The following is a 27,495-nucleotide window of genomic DNA, read 5'->3' as shown; positions in this document are numbered from 1 at the left end:
GAGTGGTGAGAGCTTGCAATGGGTTGTCCAGGGAGGTGGTTGAGACCCCATCCCTGGAGGTGTTTAAGGCCAGGCTGGATGAGGCTCTGGCCAGCCTGATCTAGTGTGACGTGTCCCTGCCCATGGCAGGGGGGGTGGAACTGGATGATCCTTGTGGTGCCTTCCAACCCTGTCTGATTCTATGATTCTAAGTGGAGGAAGGAAAAGCTGCCAGAGTCTCTAATTACAGCACACACATATTTTTTTGGCATTTATTCTTTGAAAGCAAAGACTACCCCCTGTTGTCTTCTCTCCTCGCAGGCGACCGAGCTGAACGATGACCGCACCCCCTCCAACGCCACCGTCACCACCACCTTCAACATCCTGGTCATTGACATCAACGACAACGCACCCGAGTTCAACAGCTCCGAGTACAGCGTGTCCATCACAGAGCTGGCCCAGGTGGGCTTTGCCCTTCCCCTCTTCATCCAGGTGCAGGACAAAGATGAGGTGAGATATCTCTGCCTGCAGGTTCTTTTGTCCCTCCGTTGCAGGGTGGCGTTTGGTGTGGTTTTGAGGGGTGCGGGGGACGAGCAGTCATTGATGAAGCTGTGGTGAGGTGCATGGTTGTCCTGACACCCACTTTTACAGCTCTTACTGCTGCTGTGGCTCTGTTTAATCAGCACCCTGAGTGCAGATGCCCTCCCCAGAAGAGCTCAGGCACTGCTTTAATGCCATCAGGATTGCACGGCCGCTGAGAGGCAGAAAATAGGATTGTGTAGGATGCCGATTCTCCCCAGCTTTTGAGAGCTCCTGTCAGGTCCTTCTGTGCCAGTTTGTTTTAGAAAGGGAGGAGCTTTTCTGCTGGGCTGCCAGGGAGGGGAAAGAAAGGACCTGTGGGCTCTCTGTGCTGGCAGGGATGAGTACTGCTGCTGTCAGGGAGGAGGCAAGAGACAGCTGCTAGTGTGGGGCTGGAGGAAGCATAGCAGGGACTGGGAGATTGCAAACAAGCCAGGAGCATTGGAGGCTTGTTCCTCGCTTGTGTTGCTGGAGCTCCTGTTCATTATGCACTGGTCCATGCCCCATGGAGGGATTGCAGCCTGTTTCCCAGCCTTGGGCTTGCAGACTTCAATTACTCTGATTATTTGACTTGTGCAGTTCACGTCTGGCTGCTTCTGTGCCCTCCAATCCTGCCACGCTGCATGGTGTCTGCTTCAAACCAGTGCTGACACCTCATGGTGAACTTGCCAAAATCCCTCAGAAAGGCTCTGGCAACAGGCTCCTGCTGGCCCTATTCCTCTTCAGCCTGAGAAAGAGATGAGGGGAGGGGGTTTGTCAGGATAAATGGCATTGTCAGGATGGTTTCCTGATGCTTCAAGTAAGCAATGTGATAGCACTGAGCCATACAAAACAACTTCTCCCTTTACCCCACAAAATCCTGGTGGGTCAATTCAAATGGGCATCTTCTCAGCTGCCTTTGCTGGCTGTGAAATCACAGGATCATGGGATGTTAGGGGTTGGAAGAGACCTCCAGAGATCGCTGAGTCCAATCCTCTTGCCAGAGCAGGACCATAGAATCCAGCACAGGTCACACAGGAATGCATCCAGATGGGTCTGAAAAGTCTCCAGAAAAGGAGACTCCACAACCTCTCTGGGCAACCTGTTCCAGTGCTCTGTGAGCCTCACAGTGAAGAAGTTCCTCCTCATATCAAGGTGGAACCTCCTGTGCTGGAGTTTCTATCCATTGTCCCTTGTCCTGTCCCAGGGTGCAGCTGAGCAGAGCCTGTCCCCTCCCTCTTTGCCACCCAGCCCTCAGGTATTTATAAACATTTATTAAATCCCCTCTCAGTCTCCTCCTCTCCAGACTAAACCCCCCCAAGTCCCTCAGCCTCTCCTCATAGGGCAGTGCTCCAGTCCCTCAATCATTCTGGTGGCCCTTTGTTGGATGATGGATTTGCTTTCCCCCAGCCCTGGGTGAAGTTCACTGCATCTTATAAAGCCACCCAGAAATCCCTTCTCTTCTCCCCCCCTCCCACCACTTTTTTTTTGGGTGAGGTGATTATGACAGCAGAACTAATAAGCTACTCGTGACATGATGTCACTATCCAAGAGTTATGAGTTCAGCCTGAAGAGGTGCAGATGAGCTATTAAGCAGATCAAGAGACTTGGTTTTTCTTGCAAATGTCAATTGCTAATAAAGAAGATGTGGCTATGGCAGATGCTGAGGAGAGTTGCTGAACAGAGATCTGCTGCCATGCTCTCTGAGAGATGTCAGCAGGTCTCTACTTGAAGGGCATCGCAACACTTCTGCTTGTGCCAGAAGGATGAAGGATCTGCCATTATTTCTGGTTTAAAAGCTCATTTTAGCAAGAGTGACTCCCATCCAAGGATTCACTTTTCAGCCTTGCTAATTTTAAAATGGGAGAATAAAAAACAAAACAAAACAAACCCAAAAACTCAGCCTTGCCATCCCCATCGTGCCAGCACACACACACACACACAAAATAGACTCATTCTTTTGATCTATTTCTTTAACTTCCCCCAGATCTCCCCAAAAGAATTGGCTGAGATTTTTAAAAGTGCTGAGAGAAGGACCTCTCATGCCTAGGGAGGGAGCCTGAAAGACTTTTACTGTACATATCTTTGGAGGCTGTCATATTAGCAGAGATTGCTTTGACCATAGCATTATTTTCACTGATAAGAAGCACAGGAGAGATGATGTCTTGGAATATCTGGAGGGAGGAAAGTTATAAGCAATCATTGGAGGTTTTTTTTCAGCATTATCCTACAGTAGATCTTTCTTATTTCACCTCCTGGGTGCTTGCAAGTGAATTAAGCATCAAGGTAGCACTTTGGGGGGGAGGGGGCCTGGGGAGAGCAGAACTGGGGAGAGCATATACAGGTCATAAAAAAGATGTATATGAGATAGACATGGAAGTGCATCTGCAACCAGGCTTGTTCTAACACTGCTTCCTGAGCAGTGTATTTATAGAAGTCCAAGACCCCCAAAATTTAGAATGATAGAAATATAGAATTGTTAGGGTTGGAAGGGACCTCAAGGATCATCCAGTTCCAATCCCCCTGCCATGGGCAGGGGCACCTCACAGTAGAGCAGGTTGTCCAGAGCCACATCCAGCCTGGCCTTAAAAACCTCCAGGGATGAGGCTTCCATCACCTACCTGGGCAAGATCTTCCAGTGTCTCACCACCCTCATGGGGAAGAATTTCTTCCTAACATCCAATCTGAATCTACTCATTTCTATTTTTGTTCAATTCTTCCTACTCCTATCACTCCCTGACACCCTCAAAAGTCCCTCCCCAGCTTTCTTGCAGCCCCCTTCAGATACTGGAAGGTCACCTCACTTCAAAATGCTGTTCCCTGCAATGTGAAGCTGGGAGGTTTACCTTACAGAAAGGGAAGGTTGTTGCCAGGTGGTGACATTTTAGATGTCTTTTATATGGCTTCTACAAACCATGTGGATTTGAGGTAGCTGAGATAGTAGTGCCAGGCTCTCTCAGCTCTCTGTGGGTGCAGTGGTAGAGGAATGGGCCAGCGAGGACCAAGGTCTTCAGGCAGGGATGTGAGTGAGGACGTGGCTGACAGAAGCTATTTTGCCATCACGGCCTTCATGCTGGAGATGACATGATTCATTTGTGTAAGGGGCAAAGGAAAACAAGAAGAGAGTTATAGATGTCTCCAGGGAGAGCAGCTAAATAAATAAATGAGAGCAGATGGATAGAGACATACGAAATCAAAGCTAGAGTCCTCAAGAAGATCATTTTGCTGAAGTTTTTGTCTCTTGTCTCAACCCATGTTGTTCAGTCCTGGGAGAGCACTTTGGCAGCTTGGTTTCTTTCCTGAGCCAAGCCCTCCAGCCTTGTTCTGACCCCCTCCAGCCAAATTTTGACATCAGGTTCCTTTAACCCCCACGCTCATTGAGGTCCTGCTTGGATGGAGCAGTGCACACCTGAACCTTGCACCACAAGGGTGTCCCATGGAGTTGGGTGGCTTTGGGGAACCTGCTTGCCATCACATCCTAGTTGTGTCTTTGTAGAGCTGGGGAAAGGGCTGCGATGTGGGTCTGGCTCTGAAAACACCCTGCGTGGGCTGCCGAGGCCATTAAGCAGGAAGGTGTTTTGTAACCAGGCCCACGCAACCTTTTTAAGTGGTGGGCTGCAGGTCTGTCTTTCTTCTGGTGTGTTTTACACAAACTTCAATGATTGCTTTTTTTTTTTTTTGAGTGAGTTAGATTAAACAATTCAGCAAAGCACTTCAGAATGTATTGAAGTTGCACAGAACGTTATTTAAGTTGCACACAAGGCCACGTTCTAAAGCTTAAATTTACCTCAGTGTTTCAAGTGCCTTTCTTGAGCTGGGCTGGCATTAACAGTTCAGACAAGGTACCTAAGCAGGGGGCCTCCAAGGAGAAAACCTTTCCTCCAGGTCTGTCCCTTGCAAACTCCCAGATGCCATCCCTCAAACTTGGTTATGGTCTTTTTCCAAGATGAACAAGGTGCAAGAGGAAGCATCCCAAGGGAATGGCTTGAGGTGAGATGGCCCCAGACAGGGTGCAGCCAAGGGGTGTTCAACTGGATGTGTTGTAACTCCTCTTGGATTCAGGGTGCACCCAAGAGGTGTTCAGCTGGATGTCTTGTGCTTTCCTTTTGCATTCTTTATGGCTTCTTGGATGCAGAAGAGATCAGTACACAGGGTCACAGAATCACAGGATTAACCAGGTTGGAAAAGAACTTCAAGATCTTCAAGTCTAACCTATCACCCAACACTATCTAATCAACTAAGCCATGGCACTGAGTGCCTCATCCAGTCTTTTTTTTTTAAACGCTTCCAGGGACAGTGACTCCACCACCTTCTTGGGCAGCCCATTCCAATAGCCAATCATTCTTTCTGTGAAAGAAAAAAACATTAACCTCCATGCAGCTGAGTTTCTCTTTCTGCCAGACAGACAGCAAACCTCTGGAATATCTTTCCAAAGCTGTCTGAGAGCTGTTTGTGACAGCCTGTGAAAGTTTGCCAGCATTTAGACTGAGCCTATACTCAGCTGGACACTGCAGAAGACCATTTGTACTCTCCCAGGCTGGGGTCAGGTTCTCCTCTCAGTCATGCTGCGATAAATCAGCAGGGACAAATCAAGAGGTAAGCCCTGAATTCTCCACTTTTGCAGTAAGGTTCATTTCCAGGTTGAGGGCAACCTGGACCTGTGGGATGAGTTTGTGCTTAATTCAAAGGTCTGGGTAGCTCCAGCAGATGAGCTGGAGTGAGGGGAGAGGAGTGGATATCCTCTCTGGATATGCTGCTGTCTTACAACCCAGTGCCTTGATGCAGTGTTTTAGGGAGAAGACAAGGGTTTGGCCATGCAGGAGAAAGAGCAGGCCATCCTTCAGGGCAATCTCCTGTTTGAGTTTCATACTGCTGCAAGGTCCACAGAGGTATATTAGAAGAAACAGCCCTGTACTTTCCCAGGGCACGCCAGAGAAAGCAGAGCCCTTCTACCGTGGCTTTCACTTGATTTTCCTTGACGCGGTTGACTGAAGAGGAAGAAAAGGACAGAGGCTGTATAAAAAGCACAAGTATGATGGGCTGACATTTGAAGATAATTCAGAATAAGCATATTGAGGAAGATAAATGGGGATTTAAAAAAAACCCAAACCACAACCTAAACCAAAAGACGACAAAACAAAAAAATGGGGGGGGGGAGGGGGGAGGGGGGGTGTAGGGAGGGGAAGAGGAAAAAATAGCAAAAAGAACTAAAACCCAGGCCATGGGAACATGCTGTGTTTTTGTTGCAAAAAGCAAGCTCAGAGACTCCCAGAAGGATGTCCTGTGTGTGCAGGTGCAGTATATGAATCACCCAGAGCATCTCTATGCAGATGACAGGCACGTGCACTATAAATATGATCTACACAACGAGGAACTGTAAAGGGGAATTGACGGCGTTCAAGTATTCTCTCCCCAAAGTGCCAGCTGCCAGTCGGGCTGAATTAGGTTTCACAGGGGTTTTTGCAATACATGGAATTCACCAGCAAATTACCCTTAAAGAGGGAAAATCAATCATTTGGAGCAGAGATAAGCTGAAGGCGAGGCAGCCTCGGATTGATCCCGTCTGTGCAGGCGTGTGTGGAATTCAGCAGATAACCTGGGGAGAGCAAGGAAGGAGAAAACTCCTTTGGGAGGGGGAGAGTGGGCATGGACCTCCGCTTAGGATGGACAGAAAGGTAGGAGAAAAGGGCTGCCAGTGAGGGGAAGAGGATCAGAAACAGTGGGGAGTGTTTTGCCCAGGCATAGAATCATAGATTGGTTCGGGTTGGAAGTGATCTTAAAGATCATCTAGTTCCAGCCCCACCTGCCATGGGCAGGGACACCTTCCACTGGAGCAGGTTGCTCGAAGCCCTGTCCCACATGGCCTTGAACACCATCCCCAGGGAGGGGGCAGCCACAACCCCCCTGGGCAACCTGTTCCAGTGTCTCACCACTCTCACTGTAAAGAATTTCTTCGTAATATCCAGTCTAAATCTCCCTTCTTCCACCTTAAGGCCATTCTCTTACGTTATTACAAGCCCTTGCAAAAAGTCCCTCCCCAGCTTTCTTCTAGGCTCCCTTCAGGTACTGGAAGGCCTCTGTAAGGTCTCCTTGGAGCCTTCTTCTCTCCATGTTGCATCACCTGTGACCCCAATGAGGTCTTTAGGGATTCAGGGGAGATGCTTCCATGCCCAGTGAGCCCTCAAAAGGGTTATACATGGTGCTCAGATGCTGGGTGGGCAGCGGGTACTGGGAGGCTGAGCTGGCTGGCTGGGCAGCAGGAGAGAAGCAAGCAACTCATGGAGAAACTGTTCAAAGCACTTGAGGTAAATGCCTTGAAGTGGGTGGAGAGAATAACCCTCTTTATGCCTTGTGATTCAAAGGAAGGATTAAGCTTTGTTTGTCTCTGACTAGCTAGAACCTGGTATAAGGTATCCAAGCTCTCCAAAAAGGCATTAATTGCTATTCAAAATAAAAAAAAACAACTCCTTTCTTAACAACCCTTCTTCCTCCACTGCTCCTGAACTCTCAGCACTCTCTTTTCTTTGCAGACTTGCCTGGAAGGAGGAATATTAACCACCCATCAGCTTTTTGTAGGGAATAGCCTATGCCTAGCAAGTGGCTGTCAGGAAAGCTGGAGTTAGGCTGGACTGGATTTTGTGCTTCTGAAAATCAGGGCCCTTCATTTCAGAATGGATAGCTGCAGCTGAGCTAGAATAGAGGGAAGCAAAGGCAGCTTTGTATATGCAGGAGGTTGAGGGGAGACCTCACTCTCTACAACTACCTGAAAGGAGGTTGTAGCAAGGTGGGGGTTGGTCTCCTCTCCCAAGAGGAAAAAGGGCTCAGGTTGTGGCAGCAGAGATTTAGGTTGAACATTAGGAAAAAAACATCATCTCCCAAAGGGTTGTCAAGGCCTGGACCAGGCTGCCCAGGGCAGAGGTGGAATCCCCATCCCTGGAGGGGTTTAAAAGCTGTGTAGGTGTGGTGCTGAGGGACATGGTTTAGTGGTGGACTTGGCAGGGCTGGGGTAATGGGTGGACTGGATGATCTTAAAGATCTTGTGCAATCTAAATAATCCTATGAAGAGAAGAACAGTGATGATTGCAGACTGCTTTTCCCAAATCTAGCTCATTTTTTGCCAAAAATGGTTGCAGGCCAGCAACCTACCTGTGCAGTGCAGTGATTTCAGGGAGTGGTATGGTTGAGGAATGGTTAGTTGCTTGTCTAGGGGTCTGAGTTACGTTTTTTGGCTTTGAGTTTTTGTAGTAGCCATTGGTAAGTGATGCTAAATACTTGCTTCTGCTGGTGGAAGGTGGAATAATTTCTGAAGCATTTCCATGAGCACCCCAATAAAGAAGGGACTTGGGTGGGAGCAGGAGTGATGGATGAAGCCAGTGGGCAATGCTAGTTGAAAAAGCAGGGATAAAGCTTATGATCCACTCTCAGTCAAAGCTGGAACAGCTGATATGGCTGCTCCTGGCCTGATATGAGAAAAGATTCCCTGATTTTGGATGAACTATGCCCTGTGAGGTTGTGGAGTGTCCTTCTCTGGAGACTTCCAAAACCCACCTGGATGCATTCCTGTGTGGACTGCCCTAGGTGATCCTGCTTTGGCCAGGGGCTTAGACTCAATGTTCTTTGGAGGTCCCTTCCATCTCCTACCATTCTGTGATTCTATAAGCATGTCCTGCAGGTTGGGAGAGCAGACTTTCAGGTGCATGAGCAGGTCCCACATGGTTCCTGGAACCTCTCGAGGGACACACATAACCACCTCATGGCATCTCACAGCCTCATGCCTGCCAGTCTGTGCTGTGTGAGCTGTGCTCAGGGACAATAGAATCATAGAATTGTTAGGGTTGAAAGGGATCATCCAGTTCCAACCTCCCTGCCATGGGCAGGGACACCTCACACTAGAGCAGGTTGCTCAGAGCCACATCCAGCCTGGCCTTCAAAACCTCCAGGGATGAGGCTTCTACCACTACCCTGGGCAACCTGTGCCAGTGTCTCACCACCCTCATGGGGAAGAAGTTCTTCCTAATATCCAGTCTGAATCTATCCATTTCTATTTTTGTTCCATTCTCTCTAGTCCTATGATTACCTGACACCCTCAAAAGTCCCTCCCCAACTTTCTTGTTGGCCTGGAAGGCCACAAGAAGGTCTCCTGGGAGCCTTTTCTTCTCCAGACTGACCAACCCCAATTCTCTCAGTCTGTCCCCATAGACGAGGATCTCCATCCCTCTGATCATCCCTGTGACCCTTCTCTGGACACATTCCAGCATGTCCAGATCCTCCCTGTAGTAGTGGCTCCAGAACTCGACGCACTACTCCAGGTGGGGTCTCACCAGAGCGGAGTAGAAGGGGAAAATCACCTCCCTTGACCTGCTGGCTACGCTTCTCTTGGGATATGATTGGCTTTCTCCCCTCTGCTCCATCCCCCTGGAATTTAGGAGGGATGCTGAGCATGCTGGCAAGGAGACCCGTCACAAATCGCTCAAACACAAAGCGTTTGTAGTCGATCCAGCCACCGCCGCTTATTTGGATGTCAGGTACCAGTGTGAGGTTGATGCGGGTGCGGCGGCAGAGGGGGGGACAGGAGGCGGCTCCTATCACACGCTCCGAGGGAGCCGCACGTGAGGAACAAAGTCATCATTATGCCCAACTGCAGCTCTCGTTGTCTTTTAGCTGAATTGACATGAAATTTCCATCAGTTGCGGCACTGGCTACGGCTGGGAGGAGGTTTGATTGCCAGGAAGGAGGCAGCGGGCGGCAGCAGCAGCAGCAGCAGCAACCTCGGGCCCTGGTGAGGGCTGGCCTCACTCACCGGCACGTGTGGTGGGTTGAAAATTCCTTCTCCCCCCAACATAAAATTGCCAGAGCAGCTCAGTTGGAAAGAAAATGAAGCTGTATTTACAAGCAGAAGTACAAGCTAGAAATATGGAATGCAATGAATATATACAAAATATATAATACTAACATATATTTGCATTTTACAATACAGGAAACCTCCCCCTGGATAAAACCAGGGGGCTACCAACAGCTTCCTCCTCCCTTCCCTTTCCCCTGTACACGGGACAAGAGAAAAGGCAGAGACTTGTTGGTTAGTACTTAGCCACGACGAAGTAATGAAGCCAAGCTGTGGTAGTTTTAGGCTGTACCTTTAAAATTTTCCATAGATCTCGAACACAAAGTGGTAGAATGGAAATAAATCACTATTGGATGTAAAAAGGAAAATAATGATAAGTTCTAAACAATACCACTGTTATCCCATTAGATAACAAACATAAGGCTGGTCATGTCAGCTATCACTCTTCTTTTAGCTTCCTCACTCTGGGAGACACTAACTTGCTTCTGCTTGGCTTTGTTGACCTTGGCTGTGTTCTTTGTTTCGGCTAAGTACTAAAAAACCAATTCTCTGCTCTTTCTCTTGTCCCTTTGTGTCCAGGGAGGTAAGGAGGGGAGCAGGGAAGGGAAAGCTATAGCTCCTCTGGTTTCTGACCAGGGGGGTTCTTGTGTTGTTTATAAATCACAAAATCATAAAATTGTCAGGGCTGGAAGGGACCTCAAGGATCAGCCAGTTCCAACCCCCCTGCCATGGGCAGGAACACCTCACACTACAGCAGGTTGTCCAGAGTCACATCCAGCCTGGCCTTAAAAACCTCCAGGGATGAGGCTTCCACCACCTCACTGGGCAACACATTCCAGTATCTCACCACCCTCATTGGGAAGAACTTCTTCCTAAAAACCTATCTGAATCTAACCATTTCTATTTTTTTTTTCCATTCCCCCTAGTCCTATCATTACTTGACACCCTAAAAAAGTCCCTCACCAGCTTTCCTTCAGATACTGGAAAGCCACCAGAAGGTCTCCTCGGAGCCTTCTCTTCTCCAGACTGAATAGTCCCAACTCAGTCTGTCCTCATAGGAGAGGTGCTCCAGCCCTGTAAGTACCTGTAAATACTGTATATTTTGTACATATTCATTGCATTTCAATTTAATGTGAGGGGGGAATTTTCACCCCACCACACAAGCTCAGCAAAGCCAGCAGAAGCCAGAAGCTGATATCTGCTAGAGCAAAGAAGCCAAAAAGAGAGAAAGTTAATGTACAGAGCCAGCCTAAGTTGGTAATCTGTCCAATGGGATTATTTAGGCCGTGTCATTGTTTTCTCTTTTGCATCCAATGGTGATTTGTTTACATTCTACTGCAGTCTGCTCAAGACCTGTGGAAAAATTTTCTAGGCACAGCCTAAAACTACCACAGCACGGGAACCGAGCGGCCCCATCCCAGCTCCACGCAGCAGCAAACATCCCCTCCGGAGCTCCCTTCTTTATGGCTCCATTTGTTTGGGATGTGGGGTGCGTGCGGACGGGTTTATCGTCGTAGGGTTGCTCAGCCTTGGCAGGCTGCTCCTTAATTTATGCCTCTAAAGGAAGGCAAAGGAGCCAATTTGTTTTCAGCAGCGAGGAAAACGCTCAAGCGGCGCAGGAGCTGGTGGGGAAGGGGTTGGAGGGAGGGGGAACTAGGCAGGTAAAGCAACACTGGTAGCACGCCCCTGCATCCCATGCTCATCCTCAGCACCACAAAGAGATGGTGCTCAGCCACCAGCCCACCACTGCACACCAGGACCTTTGCAAGCCTGGGGAGATGGTGTGTGTTTTTCTTCTTCATGAACAGGTTTTGAATCCTTTCTTTTTTTTTGCTCTGAGTGGCAGGAGCCAGGTAGGAAGCGATGAGGAAAATGTAAGCAGCTCCCCGTGGCTTCCTCCGGAGCAGGGGGTCCTTGCTGTGAGCCGGGGCTGAGCCAGCCCCTTCTGCTGGGCAGCTGATAACAATGTGAATATTCAGATTTGCTCTCAGGCATCCACAGGGGGTTTGCAGGCTCCGGGAACCAGGAGCAAGGAAAGCAGCATGGGGGCAGAAACAAAAAAATAAATAGCCGAATAAATATATAAATGGTAACGTGCAGAGGCCCTCCGAGAGGCAGAAGTATCCCCTCTACTCCACACCTCACATGGGGAGACTGAGGCACTTGAGGGGCTCCTAATTATAGGGATGCTGGGTATCTGGAGCCTGATCTCCTTCCTCAGCTGGAAGGGAATTAATCCACCCAACTCTCTGCCTGCAAATAGTTGGATCTCTTTTGATGTTTCAACTTTAACTCATGCCTTCAACAAAGTCACTTCTCTCCAGCTTCCAAGAAAATCCCTCCCATCTCAGCACCAGGAAAGGTGCTTTTTGTGTGCAGGGAGTGCACTGCGTCTTGGGATGGTCACCAGGGCTCCTCAGCAGAGCTGGGCAGAAATTCCTCAAGGAAATGGCTTTTTTTTTTTTGGTTGCTGGTGGAAAATGGTTGGTTGCTGTAAATTGGCATTTTAAGCACAGGGTCAGAAATAATGGCATGGGGAGTGGTGCCTCCTCCTGCCATTCTCTATATCCTCTACTCCCTCCCTGCCAGGCTGTGCAGTGGTGTTGGGGAGCATCCCTCACTCATGCCAGCAGTGGCACTTTTCAGTTTGCCATCAAAACAGATTTTGGACAGAGCTAAGTCTGGCTTGACGTGGGTCCAGTTGGTTCCCTCTGTCCATTATCCAGCAGCTGAGCATCGTTGGGCTTCTGGGGATGTGGGGCTTGCTTTTGTGGTTTCATGGGTGCTCTCAGGGCTTGCTCTGCTGGGGGTTCTCTCCTTGCTCCCTGATCAACCTGCTGCTGGTGGGTGGGGGAAGGAGGGCAAGCAGGGATTCTGCTCATGTCACTGGCTCTCGGTGGTCACGCTCAGCCAGCTTTTGCTATTAGTGCCCCTTCGTGCATTTAATTGGCCCCTTTTGCTGACAGGAGGGAGGTCACTCGAGGAAAATTGGAAATCCAGCTTCTGAACTTGCTTTTCATGTTCTCTGCTGGGCAGTGCTTTGGGGAGGGGAGCCATACCTGCAGCAAGGGTCCTGAGGTGCTGCGGTGGTCCTCCTGCTTTGCCAGCCAGGTCTTGGGAAAGGAGGACATCTCCAAGTTTCCAGTTTGATCTGCCTTAGTGGAAAGAGTCCTCTACCTGGGAGAAGTACCCACACTGTCCTTCCCCAGAGGAGGCAGTGAAATGCCAATGTGTGGTACCCCATGCTGTGCATGGATCTCCAAACAGCAAAAGGGATTTTTCCCTGCAGCTGTGTGCCGTACAGGTTCCTCTCAGGGATTAATTCCTTTCATGAGCACGTAGGGTTTGCACAAAATAGGTGCATGTGAAGAGGAGATTTTTCTTAATCACATACAGTGTAGGCCCAGCAAGTACAATAAAATGCTACTAGGAGTGTTGAAGTTTGGTGCTGAACCCTGTGGTTCAGTTAACCAAACCCAAGCAGAGAAACACTCCCCTGTATCTCTGAGAGCTGCATTTTTGTGTCTGAAGGCAAAGGGCTGTGCCCAAGCTGTTGGCACTGGCAGTTTTGCACCCAGTGCACAGGCTTTGAGGACAGTCTGTTTTCACTGGTGACCGGTGATAAGATGAGGGGCAATGGGACCAAACTGGAACACAGGAAGCTCTACCTCAACATGAAGAAAAACTTCTTTAGTGCGAAGGTGATGAAGCCTTGGAGGAGGCTGCCCAAAGAGGTTGTGGAGTCTCCTTTTCTGGACACTTCCAAAACCCACCTGTGTGGGTGCTCCTGTGTGGCCCACCCTAGGTGAACCTGCTTTGGCAGGGGGTCTGGAATAGATAATCTCCATCCAATCCCTACCATTCTGTGGGTCAGTGATCGCATCCCGTGCTCACCTGCAGGCCGGCCCAAGGTGCCTGTAGATCCTTTCTTTCTGGCAACTGTCAACCTTTCTCTCTCCCATCCCAGGGACCCAACAGTGTTTTCGAGGTGTACCTGGTGGGCAACAACTCCAACCACTTCATCATCTCACCCACCTCCATCCAGGGGAAGGCAGACATCCGTGTCCGTGTGGCGGTGCCGCTGGACTTCGAGACCATTCCTCGCTATGAATTTTCGGTAAGGCTGCACGCCTCTGCTCTATCCTAAGTGACCTAAGAGTGACCATGAACCAGGCTTCTCTCTTCCTTTCTCTGATCCACACTATGAAACTCTGGAGCATTACAAAATGGTGCAAAAAAAAAAAGGAATTAATAATGATAAAGGAAAAAGAGGAATAGGGGAAGAAGTATGCTCCGCATCTTCTCTCTCTTTTCTCATCATCCAAAGGCTGAGCTGTAAAAGCTTAAGCAGAGCATGCTGCCCCTTGCTATGTCACAGGGTTGGGAAAGTTCTACAGAGCATAAAAATTGTGGGTTTAGTGCACCTATAAGGTACCAAAGCTGTCCCCAGGCTCTTGCTCCAACTTTGTCCCTCTCTCTGACTGAGCTGTAAATTCAGAAGGAAGGCAAAGCAGGCTCAACACCACACCAGTGGTGGTAGTCCTGGCAGAGGGGTTTTCATGCAGTGACGGAGAAAAATGAGCAAAAGCTTTCCTACCTGTGGTCCAGGCTGGGGTGGAGTGGCAAGTTCTGTTTCTCCAGTTTGCCATGCAGAGGCTGGGGCTGCTCAGGGCAGGTGATTCAGGGTGTTTGGCTCACCTGAGATCTGAGGTCACTCAGAGGTGAGATGCTCCCAGGGCAGGGTTTCTTCTGTTGCTTTGGTGGTTAGCACTGAGCTGGCTCACCTGCTGAGGGAGCCCAGGAGAGCATTGTTTTCTTTCCTTTGAAAAGGAACAGGTAAGTCTCCCAAACCTCACGAAGAGTGGCTCCAACCCTCCCTTTTGCTTGCTCTCTCTGCCCCAGCTCTTTGCAAACGAGAGCATCCCGGACCACGTGGGCTTTGCGCGCGTGAAGATTAACCTCATCAACGAGAACGACAACCGCCCTGTGTTCAGCAAGGCCCTCTACAACGTCAGCCTCTTCGAGAACACCACCGTGGGCACCACTGTCCTCCAGGTCCATGTGAGTAGGAGCATCTTGGCTCTTTTTGCTATGCCCTTGACACACCTGTGACTCTGTAGTGCCTCTCAGCAAGGGACAGGACATTCTTCCTATGAGGACAGACTGAGAGAGTTGGGGTTGTTCAGTCTGGAGAAGAGAAGGCTCCCAGGAGACCTTATTGTGACCTTCCAGTATCTGAAGGGAGATACAAGAAAGCTGGGGAGGGACTTTTGAGGGTGTCAGGGAGTGATAGGAGTAGGAAGAATTGAACAAAAATAGAAATGGTTAGATTCAGTCTGGATGTTAGGAAGAAGTTCTTCCCCATGAGGCTGGTGAGACACTGGAAGATGTTGCCCAGGAACATCTGGGCATGTTCCCAGAAGCCTCATCCCTAGAGGGTTTTAAGGCCAGGCTGGATGTGGCTCTGGGCAACCTGCTCTAGTGTGAGGTGTCCCTGCCCATAGCACAGAGGTTGGAACTGGATGATCCTTGAGGTCCCTTCCAACCCTAACAATTCTATGATTCTATGATTGAAATGGGAGCCTGCTAAGGTAGTGGTGGGAGAGACTGGCAGGGGAGTGGGGTGTAGCCCTCCCATGGGCTTTTGGAGGAGGTGCCTTGGCCTTTCCTGGTCCCACCACACTGGGAGCTCAACAAGAGTCCTGCACTCAGAGGTCTCATCTGCAAACAGCAGCTTCTCTTGCAGATACTTATCTCAATGGTTGTGAGCTTATCTCTTCTCCCTCCTCCCTGCATGGGACCCACCAAGCATTTCAGTAGTGTACAGGGCTTGTGTCCCATCACATATTTGCTGTCTATCTCTTATAGAGAAAGGTGCTCTGGTACCTAATGATCTTGGTGTCTTCACTGGTAAGAATCAGCACCTAAAATCTTTCAGTGTGAGTTTTCTCACTGCCCCATTAACAAGCAGCATTTTCCTTAACCAAGTAGAGGTCAACAGAGCCAGTGAAAGGGTGAAGCATGGAAAAAGAGGAGGATGACTGCATTTAGCAGAGCGTGGTGTTAAATGACAGGCTGCAGAACAGTGGTGCAGCAGAGAGCAGGGCACTTCCATAGTGCTCATCCCTCCTGCCTGGCTTGGTGGGGCAAGCCAAAATCCCTGGTAACAAGATACCTTTCCTGGGAGAGGAGGGTGATGCCAATCAATGTCAATGCTAGTGTGGGTCACAGCAAGATCTAGAACAAAACCTTGTGCTGGAAAACAGTCCAAATGGGAAGCAAAGCTCCCTTGGGATGGGAAATATCCAAGCAGGGAGCATCAAAACCCCTTGAAGGTTGTGTGTGTGTTACTAGTGCTGTCACTAATCATAGCTGAATTTATCATAGTATTATAGAACGTTAGAGATCATCAGGTCCAACCCTCCTGCCAAAGCAGGATCACTTAGGGTAATCCACACAGGAATGCATCCAGGTGGGTTATGAAGGTCTCCAGAGAAGGAGACTCCACAACCCCTCTGGGCAACCTATTCCAGAGCTCTGTCACCCTCACTGCAAAGAAGTTTCTCCTCATGTTGAAGTGAAACCTTCTCTGTTCCAGTTTGTATCCATTATTCCTGCTCTTATTACTGTGTACTACCCAAAGAGCCTGGCCCCTTCCACTTGACACCCACCCCTCAGCTATTGATAGACATTGATCAGATCCCCTCTCAGTCTTCTCTTCTCAAGACTAAGCAGTCCCAAGTCTCTCAGTCTCTCTTCACAGGGAAGATGCTCAAGTCCCCTAATCATCCTTATGGTTCTCTGTTGGAGTGTCTCCAACAGGTCTCTGTCTCTCTTGAACTGGGGAACCCGAAATTGGACATAATATTCCAGATGTTGTCTTATTAGGTCAGAGTAGAGGGGGAAAAGGACCTTCTTAGCCTTGCTGGCCACACTTTCCTTGATACATGTCAGGATCCCATCGACTCTTGGTCACAGGGGCACATTGCTGTCCCATGGATCACTTGCTGTTCACCAGCACTCCAAAGTCTTTCTCCATGGAGCTGCTTTTCAGCAGGGCAGCTCCTAACCTGTCCTGGTTCCTGTTGTTATTCCTCCCCAGATGCAGGACCCTGCACTTGTCCTTGTTGAACTCCATGAGGTTTGCCTGCAGCCACCTCTCAGCCTGTTCAGGTCACCTTGGATGGCTGCACAGCCTGACAGCTGTCAGCCAACCCCCTCCCAGTTTTGTATCATCAACAAACTTGATGAGGGTAATCTCAATGCCCTCAGCCAGGTCATTGATAAAGATATTGAACAAAAGTGAAACCAGTACTGATCCCTGGGGAACACCACTGGCCACAGGCCTCCAAGCTGACTCTGTTGCACCGATCACAAGCCTCTGAACTCTGTTGTGGAGCCAGTTTGCAACCCACCTCATTGACCAACCCTTTGTGCCATTTTGTCTGAGCTTTTCTCTGAGGATGTTCTGGTGCCATCCTAGCCCTCCCCTCATGCCTGCTGACCCAGGACACAGTCCCTGGTGCCCATCCAGGCAGGCATGTGCCGATGCAGAGGATGAAAGCCCTGACAAGAGGCCCGGGCGCAGGCGCCTGTGCCTAAGTGTGTTTACTCTACAAGCAGATGGTGTGGAGCTGCAGAGAGCCCCTGAGCGGCTCCCATCTGACAGTTATTAATATTTCAAGCAGATGTTTAGCTAGTCAGCCTGTCAGACACCAAACAATGAGATTGTTACTGCCTCTCCTCTTCCCCCAACCTCCAGCTTTTGCCAGCGTTGCAGAGGGGAGGCAGAGAACGCCAGGAGTTGAGCCTTCTATGATAAATCAGGATGGATGCAATTAGAGCTGAAATCCAGATTGCCCTCCCAGCTGATCCCAAACTTTTAACAGCCCTCATAAAGTGCCAGCTCCTCCTGCTGCTGCCGTTGGCTGTCGAGACGTAGCCCTCTGCTCGCCTCCACGGCACTGCCCGTCTGCACCATGCCTCTCCAACTCTCCCATGTGCCACAGGCACTAAGTCTGCCTTCCTTCCTCATAAGTTCCTCCTTTTCTTCCTCCTTCTCCACTTGCCTGGAAGCTGTTTATGGCTGATCCCCCAAAAGGGCTTAGGGATGGATTTTTCTGAAGAAACCCTCACCAGCCACAGTGCTTTGTTGGGTGCTGAATGACACCCTCGTGAAAGAAGACTTCTGGTTGGCTCCCTCTTTACTCACAGGATCACAGGATGTTAGGGGTTGGAACGGACCTCCAAAGATCATCGAGTCCAACCCCACCCCCCACCCCCCGCCAGAGCAGGACCATAGAATCCAGCACAGGTTGCACAGGAATGCATCCAGATGGGTCTTGAAAGTCTCCAGAGAAGGAGACTCCACAACCTCTCTGGGCAGCCTCTTCCAGTGCTCTTTGACCCTTACAGTGGTGAAATTCCTCCTCATGTTGAGGTGGAACCTCCTGAGATGGAGTTTCTATCCATTGTCTCTTGTCCTATCACAGGGTGCAACTGAGCAGAGCCTGGCCCCTCCCTCTTGACCCCCAGCCCTCAGGTATTTATAAACATTGATTAAATCCCCTCTCAGTCTTTTCCTCTCCAGACTAAAAAGCCCCAAGTCCCTCAGCCTCCCCTCATAGGGCAGCGCTCCGGTCACCTAATCATTCTGGTGGCCCTCTGTTGGATGATGAGTTTGCTTTCCCCCAGCCCTGGGTGGAGTTCACTGCATCTTATAAAGCCACCCAGAAATCCCTTCTCTTTTTCCCCCCACCTTTTTTTTTTTTGGGTGAGGTGATTATGGCAGCAGAACTAACAAGCTACTCGTGACATGATGTCACTATCCAAGAGTCATCACAGGGCAGCGCTCCAGTCCCTTCTTCATCCTGGTAGCTCTCTGTTGGACTCTCTCAAGTAGATCCCTGTCCCTCTTGGAATCAGTGTTGCAAACCCCCTGTTTCTGCAAATAAGTGCAGGTTTTGTGGAGGGAAGATAGGTTTCCAAGCTGCCAAGGACCTCAAAAATGATCCAAGGGCTGGAACCCCTCTACTGTGAGGACAAGCTGAGAGAGTTGGGGTTGTTCAGCCTGGACAAGAGAAGGCTCCAGGGAGACCTTCTGGTGGCCTTCCAGTGCTGAAAGGGGTCTGTGGGAAGGCTGGGGGACAGGCTTTTTAGCAGGACCTGTTGTGACAGGACAAGAGGTGAAGGTTTAAACCGACAGAAGGAGATTTAGACTAGAGAGAAGGAAGAAATGTTCAACATTGGGGTTGGTGAGACACTGGGTCAGGTTGTGAGGGTCACAGAGCTCCCCAGAGAGGTTGTGGAGTCTCCTTCTCTGGAGACTTTCAAGACTCATCTGGATGTGTCCCAGTGTGACCTATGCTAGATTCTGTGGTCCTGCTCTGGCAGGGGAGTTGGACTGGATGATCTCTGGAGGTTCCTTCCAACCCCTAACATCCTGTGTGATCCTCTCTGTGTGTCATTGCCCAGACAGGTGGTAGATGCCCTATCCCTGGAAACGTTCCAGTTCAGGTTGTTTGGAGCTCTGAGCATCTTGTTCTAGTTGTAGATGTCCCTGCTGACTGCAAGGAGGTTGGACTAGATGAGTAGATGAGGCACTTTCCAACCTAAAACATTCTGTGATTCAATGAAATCAGGAGGCTCATGAGATCAGCATGAAGAGGGGAGTGCATGGGCCAGGCGAGTGGTCCCTGAAGGAGGATGGGTGGCTCCCCATCAGCTATTGCCAGAGATGGCCAAGCACTGCTGGCAGGGCAGAGCACTGCCTGCTGCTCCTTCCTGGAAAGGAAAAAAACTCACAGGGGCTGAGGCAATGAGTGATTTGCTGATTTTCTGCCCAGCCTGACATCCTGAGGCAGGAGCAAAAGTGACTCCCAACAGGCCAGAAGACCCTGGGCACATTGCTCATCTTCTGGCTCTCCTCTCTTTGCTGGGAAAGGGGTTGCTTTTGTGACCAGGGAAGAGCAGCAAGATTGCCCTACCCAAGCATGCTCCACTTCCCTGAAAAGTAAACTCCTGGCACTGCAGCAGGCCACCCAGGGAGGTGGTGGAGTCACCATCACTAGAGGTGTTTAAAAAAGTGTGTAGACCTGGCAATGTGGGACATGGTTTAATGGCTGTGGTGGTGTTAGGTCAACAGCTGGACTCAGTGAGGTCTTTTCCAACGCAAACAATTCTATAATTGTATGATTCTTTCCCCACTGCTTCACCAGCTGAAAAATCACAGAATCCCAGCATGGTAGAGGTTGGAAAGGAGCTCTGGAGATCATCTAGTCCAACCTCCCCCACCAGAGTAGGTTGATCTAGAGTAGGTTGCACAGGAAGGTGTTCAGGTGAGTTTTGAATGACTGCAGAGGTGACTGCAGCCTATTGCACTGCTCTGTCACCCTCACAGGAAAGTTCCTCCTCATGTTTCAATAGAACTTCTTACGTTCAGGTTTGTGCCTGTTACCTCTTGTCCTGTCAATGGGCACCACTGAAAAAAATCTGGCCCCATCCTCCTGACACCCACCCTTTAAGTATTGATAAGCACTGATAAGATCCTCCCTTAGCCTTCTCTTCCCCAGGCTAAACAGCCTAGAGGAAACAGAAAGGCAAAAAAAAAACCCAAGAGCAAGCAGACTTCATTGGTGGTGACAAATAGCCATTTGTCTCCACAACATTTCAGCTCCTAATGTCAGTGACAGCAGAGAAGCATTGCCTGCTACACCTATAAATCAGCTGCAAAACAACCCCAAGTGCCAGCAGCTGGCACTCAGAGCTGGTGCCTGCTTTCTACTGCCTGCCTCTTCCCCTCTGCCCAGGGATGTGTGGCCCCCAATCCATGCCCCTATGGCTTCCCAGGCAAATCTTGGTTGTCTCTCTGGCATGCATCCCTCCCTCCCTCCCTCCATCCCTCCACCTCTCCACCCTTCCACCCCTCCATTCCTCCACCCTTCCACCCCTCCATTCCTCCACCCTTCCACCCCTCCATTCCTCCACCCTTCCACCCCTCCATTCCTCCACCCTTCCACCCCTCCATTCCTCCACCCTTCCACCCCTCCATTCCTCCACCCTTCCACCCCTCCATTCCTCCACCCTTCCACCCCTCCATTCCTCCACCCTTCCACCCCTCCATTCCTCCACCCTTCCACCCCTCCATTCCTCCACCCTTCCACCCCTCCGTTCCTCCACCCTTCCACCCCTCCGTTCCTCCACCCTTCCACCCCTCCGTTCCTCCACCCTTCCACCCCTCCGTTCCTCCACCCTTCCACCCCTCCGTTCCTCCACCCTTCCACCCCTCCGTTCCTCCACCCTTCCACCCCTCCGTTCCTCCACCCTTCCACCCCTCCGTTCCTCCACCCTTCCACCCCTCCGTTCCTCCACCCTTCCACCCCTCCGTTCCTCCACCCTTCCACCCCTCCGTTCCTCCACCCCCTCCGTTCCTCCACCCTTCCACCCCTCCGTCCTCCTCCACCCCTCCTCCACCCTCCCTCCTCCTCCACCCTTCCACCCCTCCTCCATCCCCCCTCTCCTCCACCCTTCCACCCCTCCGTTCCTCCACCCTTCCACCCCTCCGTTCCTCCACCCTTCCACCCCTCCATTCCTCCACTCCTCTACCCTTCCATCCTTCCTGCCACCCCTCCATCTCTCCACCCCTCCTCTCTCCACCCCCCTCCCTCTCTCCACCCCTCCATTCCTCTCTCCACCCCCCTCCCTCTCTCCACCCCCCCTCCCTCCCTCTCTCCACCCCCCCTCCCTCCCTCTCTCTCCATCCCCCCTCCCTCCCTCTCTCTCCACCCCTCTCTCCCTCCCTCTCTCTCCACCCCTCCCTCCCTCCCTCTCTCTCCACCCCTCCCTCCCTCCCTCTCTCTCCACCCCTCCCTCCCTCCCTCTCTCCACCCCTCCCTCCCTCCCTCTCTCCACTCCTCCACCCCTCCATCCATCCTTCCATCTGTTTAATTCTGTCCACAAAAGGTATTTATCACCTAGATTCAGGTAGTCATTTGCTTGCATGAGAACAGCTGGAGAGCCCAGGCTTCACAGGACCAGCTCCTGCTGCGTGAAGGGAGCCTGCAATGCAGAATCCCAGCATGGTAGAGGTTGTAAAAGACCTCTGGAGATCATCTTGTCCAACTCCACTCCTAAAGCAGAGTCAGCCACAGCAGCTTGCCCAGAATCACAATATCCAGGTGGGTTTGGAATCTCTCCAGAGGAGACTCCACAGCCTCTTTGGGCAGCCTGCTTCAGGGCTCCAGCACCCTCACAGCAAAGAATTTTCTCCTCATGTTTACGTGGAATCTTTTGGGTTCAAATTTGTGCCCATTTGCCCTTGTTCTGTCTCTGGGGACCACTGAAAAACTGTCTGGCCCCATCTTTCTGATCCCTGCCCTATAGTTGTTGATCAGCATTGGTCAGATGCCCTCTCAGGCTTCTCTTCTCCAGGCTAAACAGCCCCAAGCCTCCCAGCCTTTCCTCCTCAGAGAGTTTTTCTAGTCCACTCATCATCTTTGTAGCCTCTGCTGGACCCTTCCCAGTAGTTCCTTGTCTCTCTTGAGCTGGGGAGCCCAGCACTGGACCTAGTACTCCAGATGTGGCCTCAATGGGGCAGCCTTCTCTCCTCACCCTTGTGCTCTGGTCCTTTAGCACTCGTGTGCCTGCTCTTGCAGAGACCAGCAGGAAGGGGTCCTTACTGCAGTCAAAGCTTCCAGGCTGCCCTGTAGCAAAAATCACTGCAGTTTGGAGGTACACATGCTTTGCAACCAAAGGCCAAAGGGAAGGGTGAGCAGACTGTCTGGGGCTCTACAGTTGTTAGTGTCCTCTCCCCATGCAAACTTCTCTTTCTCCCTTGCGCCAGGCCCTGCTGTCACAGGGACAAGCCAGGCTGGAGCAGCTCAGAGGTCCCACACAGCCCTTCTACAAGGCTGGGGTGAATCAAAGAGGTGATCAGAGCTTAGCCTGAAGATATGGGCAAGTTCTGCCCCAGTTACCAACAGATATTGAAATATTATTTTTTTTTTCTGAAACAACTGGCCATGAAACCTTTAAATAACATAACAGAAAAGGTCAGGGAAAGAATTTCACACTTCTTGAGCAAGCAGGCAGCCAGTATAACTTCATGCCTTCCAGCAACAAGAAGCAGCAAGAACATATACTGCACCGTATATTAACTGGGACTCTGACACCCCTGGCCAGCTGCTACCTAGGCAGTTGGTGGCTTTGGATGGGTACTGGCTTGCCTAAGAAAGAGGAGTGGGCTGCAGGGTTGTTTCCTGGATAAGTGTGAGGAAGAAGGGCACTAGCTCCAGCATGAGACTGTGTGATTGGAAGCCCTGAGGAAGGAAGAAAAGTGGATAAATATCCATGTGCAGCTGCAGCTATGGTTAGTGACTGTGATGGGTTTAGCAGACATCTTCCAACAACTGTTTTTCTCCTGGAGTGAGAGGAGCAGGAGAGAGAGAAGAGTCTTCAGCCCTGTCTCACCCAGCTGAGAAGCCCAGTAGCTGGAGGAGAGGGTGAGTTGCAAAAGTAGAGACATATTTGCAGATCTCAGACTAGATGGAGCATAAATCTATTGCAGAGGCCAAAACAGTAGGCAGATGTTGGAGGGGCAGATGAAAAGTCCAACACCCACACTATTAACAATAGTAGTACAAGCCTCGTGGGAAGCAAGGTCTGGAATGAAGGATGATGTTCCCTGGGCATATTCCCCAGATATTCCCCAGAGCAAGAGCAGGGAAATGAGGTGGGGAGACCCAGAAGGAGTGCCTGCAGCTTTGGGATGCATCACTGAGCAGAGGGTGAGCTGCAGGGCTAGGGATGAGGTGATGGAGGCAGTCCATTAATCCTGTCTGAGCTGTGAGGCAGCAGAAGCTCTCAGGTGTGTGTCCCTGTTCTGCTGCTGCTCTCTGTCCTGCTGCAGGCTGCCTCACTGCTGACAGCAGGGAGTGGTGGTGCTGCTTCACAAACCCCTCATTCACAGATTCACAGGTTGCATCATGTTGGAAGGGACCTTCAAAGGTCATCTTGTCCAATCTCCTTGTAGTCAGCAGGAACATCGACTACTTCCGGCTGCCCAGGTCTCCAAGGATAAGGCTTCCACCACATCCCTGGGCAACCTCTTCCAGTATTTTACCACTCCTTGTGAAGAGCTTCCTCCTAATGTCCAACCTAAATCTATCCTGCTCCAGTTTCAAACCATTGCCCCTCTTCCTGTCACCACAAACCTTGTCAAATGTCCCTCCCCAACTCTTCTGTAGCTCCCCTTCAGGTAGTGGAAGGCTGCTCTAAGGCTTCCCTGGAGCCTTCTCTTCTCTGTGCTGAAGAACCCCAACTCTCCCAGCCTGAGGTGCTCCAGCCCTCTGATCATCTTTGGGCCATCCCCCAGACCTGCTCCAGCAAGTCCATGTCTCTCTTCTGTCGTAGGTCCCATAGATAGACTCCATGTGAGGTCTCACTAGAGCAGAGTGGGCAGAATCCCCTTTCTCCATCTCTGGCCACGCTATTTTTGATGCAGTCCAGGATGCCATTGGCCTTCTGGGCTGCAAGTGCCCATTGCTGGCTCATGTCCAGCTTCTCACCCACCAGAACCTCCAAATCCTTCTCTGCAGGGCTGCTCTCAAATCTCATCATCCCCCAGCCTGGACTGATATTGAGGATTAACCCAACCTAGGTCATAGGCCATATCTTTTTTCCCTGCTCACACTTTTATCTCTCCACAGTTTGCATCTCAGATCAGAAGCTTTCTAGAGAAAGGAAATTAGACTTTTTTTTTCTAAAGGGAATTTTCATGTCAGATGATACAGGCACAGAGAGAAAAATCTCAGGGTCCCATCCTTGATGCCTGTGAAGAGGACTGATGCTGGTCAGACACCAAACCTCGCTGCTCTTTCCTTTCCCAGGCATGGAGAGTTTGAAAGCACTTCCCTGAGCTTGCATCCAGTTAGCTGTGGTGAACCCACCATGAGGAGCACTTCTGTGGCCTGGAGAGAGGGAGAGGCCCTGGAACTAGATGGAAATTTCAGCTGATAAACTTTTGGGGGTGAAAGCAGCTATGAAAACATGACTTTCCTTCTAGGGTCACCAAGACCTAGCCCAGCTTGAGGCCCTAAGTGTGAGAGGAGTAAGGAGGTTCAGCTCCTCATCCCCTGCTGTGATGTGCTGGGGATCTGGCAGCAGCTGTGCTGTCCACTCGTGTAGTGGAAGGTGCTGGGAAGAGCAGGGAAGGTGCAAGCATATGTTCACACCAGTCACACACTGAGTGTGTGGCATGGCCAGGTCATAGAATCAGAGAATCATTAAGGCTGGAAAAGACCTCTAAGACCATCAAGTCCAACCCAACACTGCAACCACCACTAAACCGTGTCCCCAGGTGCCATATCTACATCTCCAGGGATGGTGACTCCACCACCTCCCTGGGCAGCCTGTTCCAATGCCTGACCACTCTTGCAGGAAAGAAATATTTCCTAACATCCAACCTAAACCTCCTCTGGTGCAGCTTGAGGCAGTTTCCTCTTGTCCCATCACTTGTTATTTGAGAGAAGAGACCAACTTCCCCTCCTTCACTCCAACCTCCTTCCAGGGAGTTGTAGAGAGCAATGAGGTCTCCCCTCAGCCACCTCTTCTCCAGACTAAACATTCCTAATGCCTTCATCTACTCCTCTGAACATGCTTCAGCACCTCAATATCTCTTATACTCTGGTGCCCAAAACTGAACACAGTACTTGAGGTATGGCCTCACCAGGGCCAAGGACAGGTGCTCAATCAGTTCCCTACTCCCGCTGGCCACACTGCTGCTGATCCAGGCCAGGATGCTGGTGGCCTTCTTGGCCACCTGAGCACACTGCTGGCTCATCTTCAGCCAGCTGTCAACCAGCACCCCCAGGTCCTTTTCTGCTGGGCAGCTTTCCAGCCACTCTGCTGCAAGCCTGGAGTGTTCATGGAGTTGTTGTGAGACAAGTGCAGGACCCAACGCTTGGCTTTGTTGAACCTAATCCAACTGACATCAGCCCATGGATCCAGCCTGTTCAGATCCCTTTGCAGAGCCTTCCTACCCTCGAGCAGATCAGCATTCCCACTCCATTTAGCATCGTCTGCCATCTTTCAAGGCTGCAGGGTCTGAGTGTTGTGATAGGTGGGGTGGACCTCAGAGGACCCCTCAAAACCTTGCCTTTGGATGCTGCTGCTTTGACAGCAGCTGCCAGAAGCCAGGGCTGGCACGCTGCTGGCTTCCCAAAGGACAAGGAGCTGCATGGTGGCACAGGCACGTGCCTTTCTCTCTGTTGCTGAGGTATTTGTCAGAGCTAGAGGAATGGGGAAGAGGCCTAAGACAAGTCAGCAGGAGGTAAGAATTAAGGAGCAGGAGGTCTCCTTAAGCTCCTCGTACGCTACAGAGCCGCGCAGCAAAGTCCTCCTGAAAAGCTCCGATAACCAAAATCATTAAAGCCCAAACAAACCACGAGCTGCTCGGTTTTAACACAACAATGCATTTGATTTGCCTTCAAGGGTCTGCAGAAAAGTGGTTCTCCAGGGAAGTGTGGAAAGTAATCCTAGCTCTGTGATCCCTCCTCTCTGCTTTATTTTGTCCTGGTCTGGCTTGGCTGCGCAGGCTGAGGTCCGTCAGCCAGCTGGCAAACAGGAGGGAGCTGGGGAGGATGCTGAATGGTCCTCTCCCAGTCTACCCTCTCTGGGAAATGGCTGGGGTGAAAACAATATGATGTGGAGAGGTTTGCATGTCCCAGTTGCCCACCTTCACACCCCCACCCCACCCCACCCCCACCCCCACCCCCAAATCATACAGTCATAGAATCATTTTGGTTGGAAGAGACCTTTAAGACCATCAAGTCCAACCATTAACCCACAGAATCACAGAAAGGTAGAGGTTGGAAGGGGCCTCTGGAGATCATCTTGTCCAACTCCCCCCCTGCCAGAGCAGGTTCACAGTATGATAGAATGGGAAGGGTTGGAAGGGCCCACTGGAGATCATCTTGTCCAAACCCCTACTAAAGCAGGTACACCCTAGACAGGTTGCATAGGAACAAGTCCAGGTGGAAGCTCTCCAGAGCAAAAGACCCCACAACTTCTCTAGGCAGCCTGTTATAGCACTTATCACAAAATTACAGAACATCAGGGGTTGGATGGAACATCAAAAAATCGTTCAGTCCAACCCCCCTGCCAGAGCAGGGTCAGCTAGAGTAGGTCACACAGGAATGCATCCAGGTGGGTTTTGAATGTCTCCAGTGAAGGAGACTCCACAGCCTCTCTGGGCAGCCTGTTCCAGTGCTCTGTCATCCTCACATTAAAGAAGTTTTCCTTTCTGTTCAGATGGAATATCTGATGTTCAAGTTTGTGCCCATTACCTCTTGCCCTGTCACTGGGTAGCACTGAAAAAAGCCAACACTGCCCAGCCCACCACTAAGTCACATCCCTCAGTACCATATTTATGAGTCAGTGACTGCTTTCACCTTGGGACCTTCTCCTTCCACATCCTGTTTGCTTTGCTTTGCCTTGGTGTGCTCTACAACCAGAAACAGCTCTGGCCTGCTCTGAAGCTGGGTTTCTCCCCACAAAAACCACCCTCCAGAAGTCTGGATGGGATGCTGAGACTTCAAAATCTTTCCCTCACACACAGTAATTTCTGGCAAGCCTGCTGGTGTGCTTTCCAGAGTTAGCTTTTGCAGACCCTCAGGAATAGCTTCAGCACCTCCATCAGTCCACAGACCTCAGACTATAAAGTACAGTGCCCCATTCAACCATCAGGCATTGATTTCAGTGTGGGAATGAGTTTCCATGGCTCATGGTGTGTAGTAAGGCAGGTAAAACAAGCAGTGTTCCCTTGGGGCTTGATAAGCTGAGTCTGTAAGACAGTCTTGTGCTCTAAAAAAAAAAAGAAAAAGCACTTTTCTTTGCTGACTTTCAGATGATGCATTTCAGATGATTTTACGGAGTGGGTGTTTTCTCAAAGTAATTAGGCTGTGTATCAGCATAGAGTCATAGAATGGTTAGATTGGGAAGGACTTCAGAGACCATCTACTCCAATTTCCCTGCTATGGGCAGGAACATCTCTCAACCAGACTTGCTTGATAAGGCCTCATCCAACCTGGCCTTGAACATCTCCAGGGAGGAGGCATCCA

At 50.5% G+C, this 27,495-nt stretch overlaps 1 protein-coding gene across 1 annotated transcript in view; it reads left to right on the top strand.

Annotated features, from left to right (window-relative positions):
* CDH23 (cadherin related 23) overlaps positions 1 to 27,495 on the top strand; it is a 314,789-nt gene that overhangs the window by 185,632 nt on the left and 101,662 nt on the right. The window contains exons 10-12 of the mRNA XM_054382408.1: positions 301 to 489; positions 13,347 to 13,496; positions 14,282 to 14,440. Of these exons, the coding sequence (XP_054238383.1) occupies positions 301 to 489; positions 13,347 to 13,496; positions 14,282 to 14,440 (498 nt within the window). The remainder of the gene's footprint in view (positions 1 to 300; positions 490 to 13,346; positions 13,497 to 14,281; positions 14,441 to 27,495) is intronic.

Source organism: Indicator indicator, chromosome 7 (genome assembly GCF_027791375.1).
Source record: "Indicator indicator isolate 239-I01 chromosome 7, UM_Iind_1.1, whole genome shotgun sequence".
NCBI lineage: Eukaryota > Metazoa > Chordata > Aves > Piciformes > Indicatoridae > Indicator > Indicator indicator.
The sequence above is the reverse complement of the archived record's forward strand: the minus strand, read 5'-3'. Positions and strand labels throughout refer to the sequence as shown.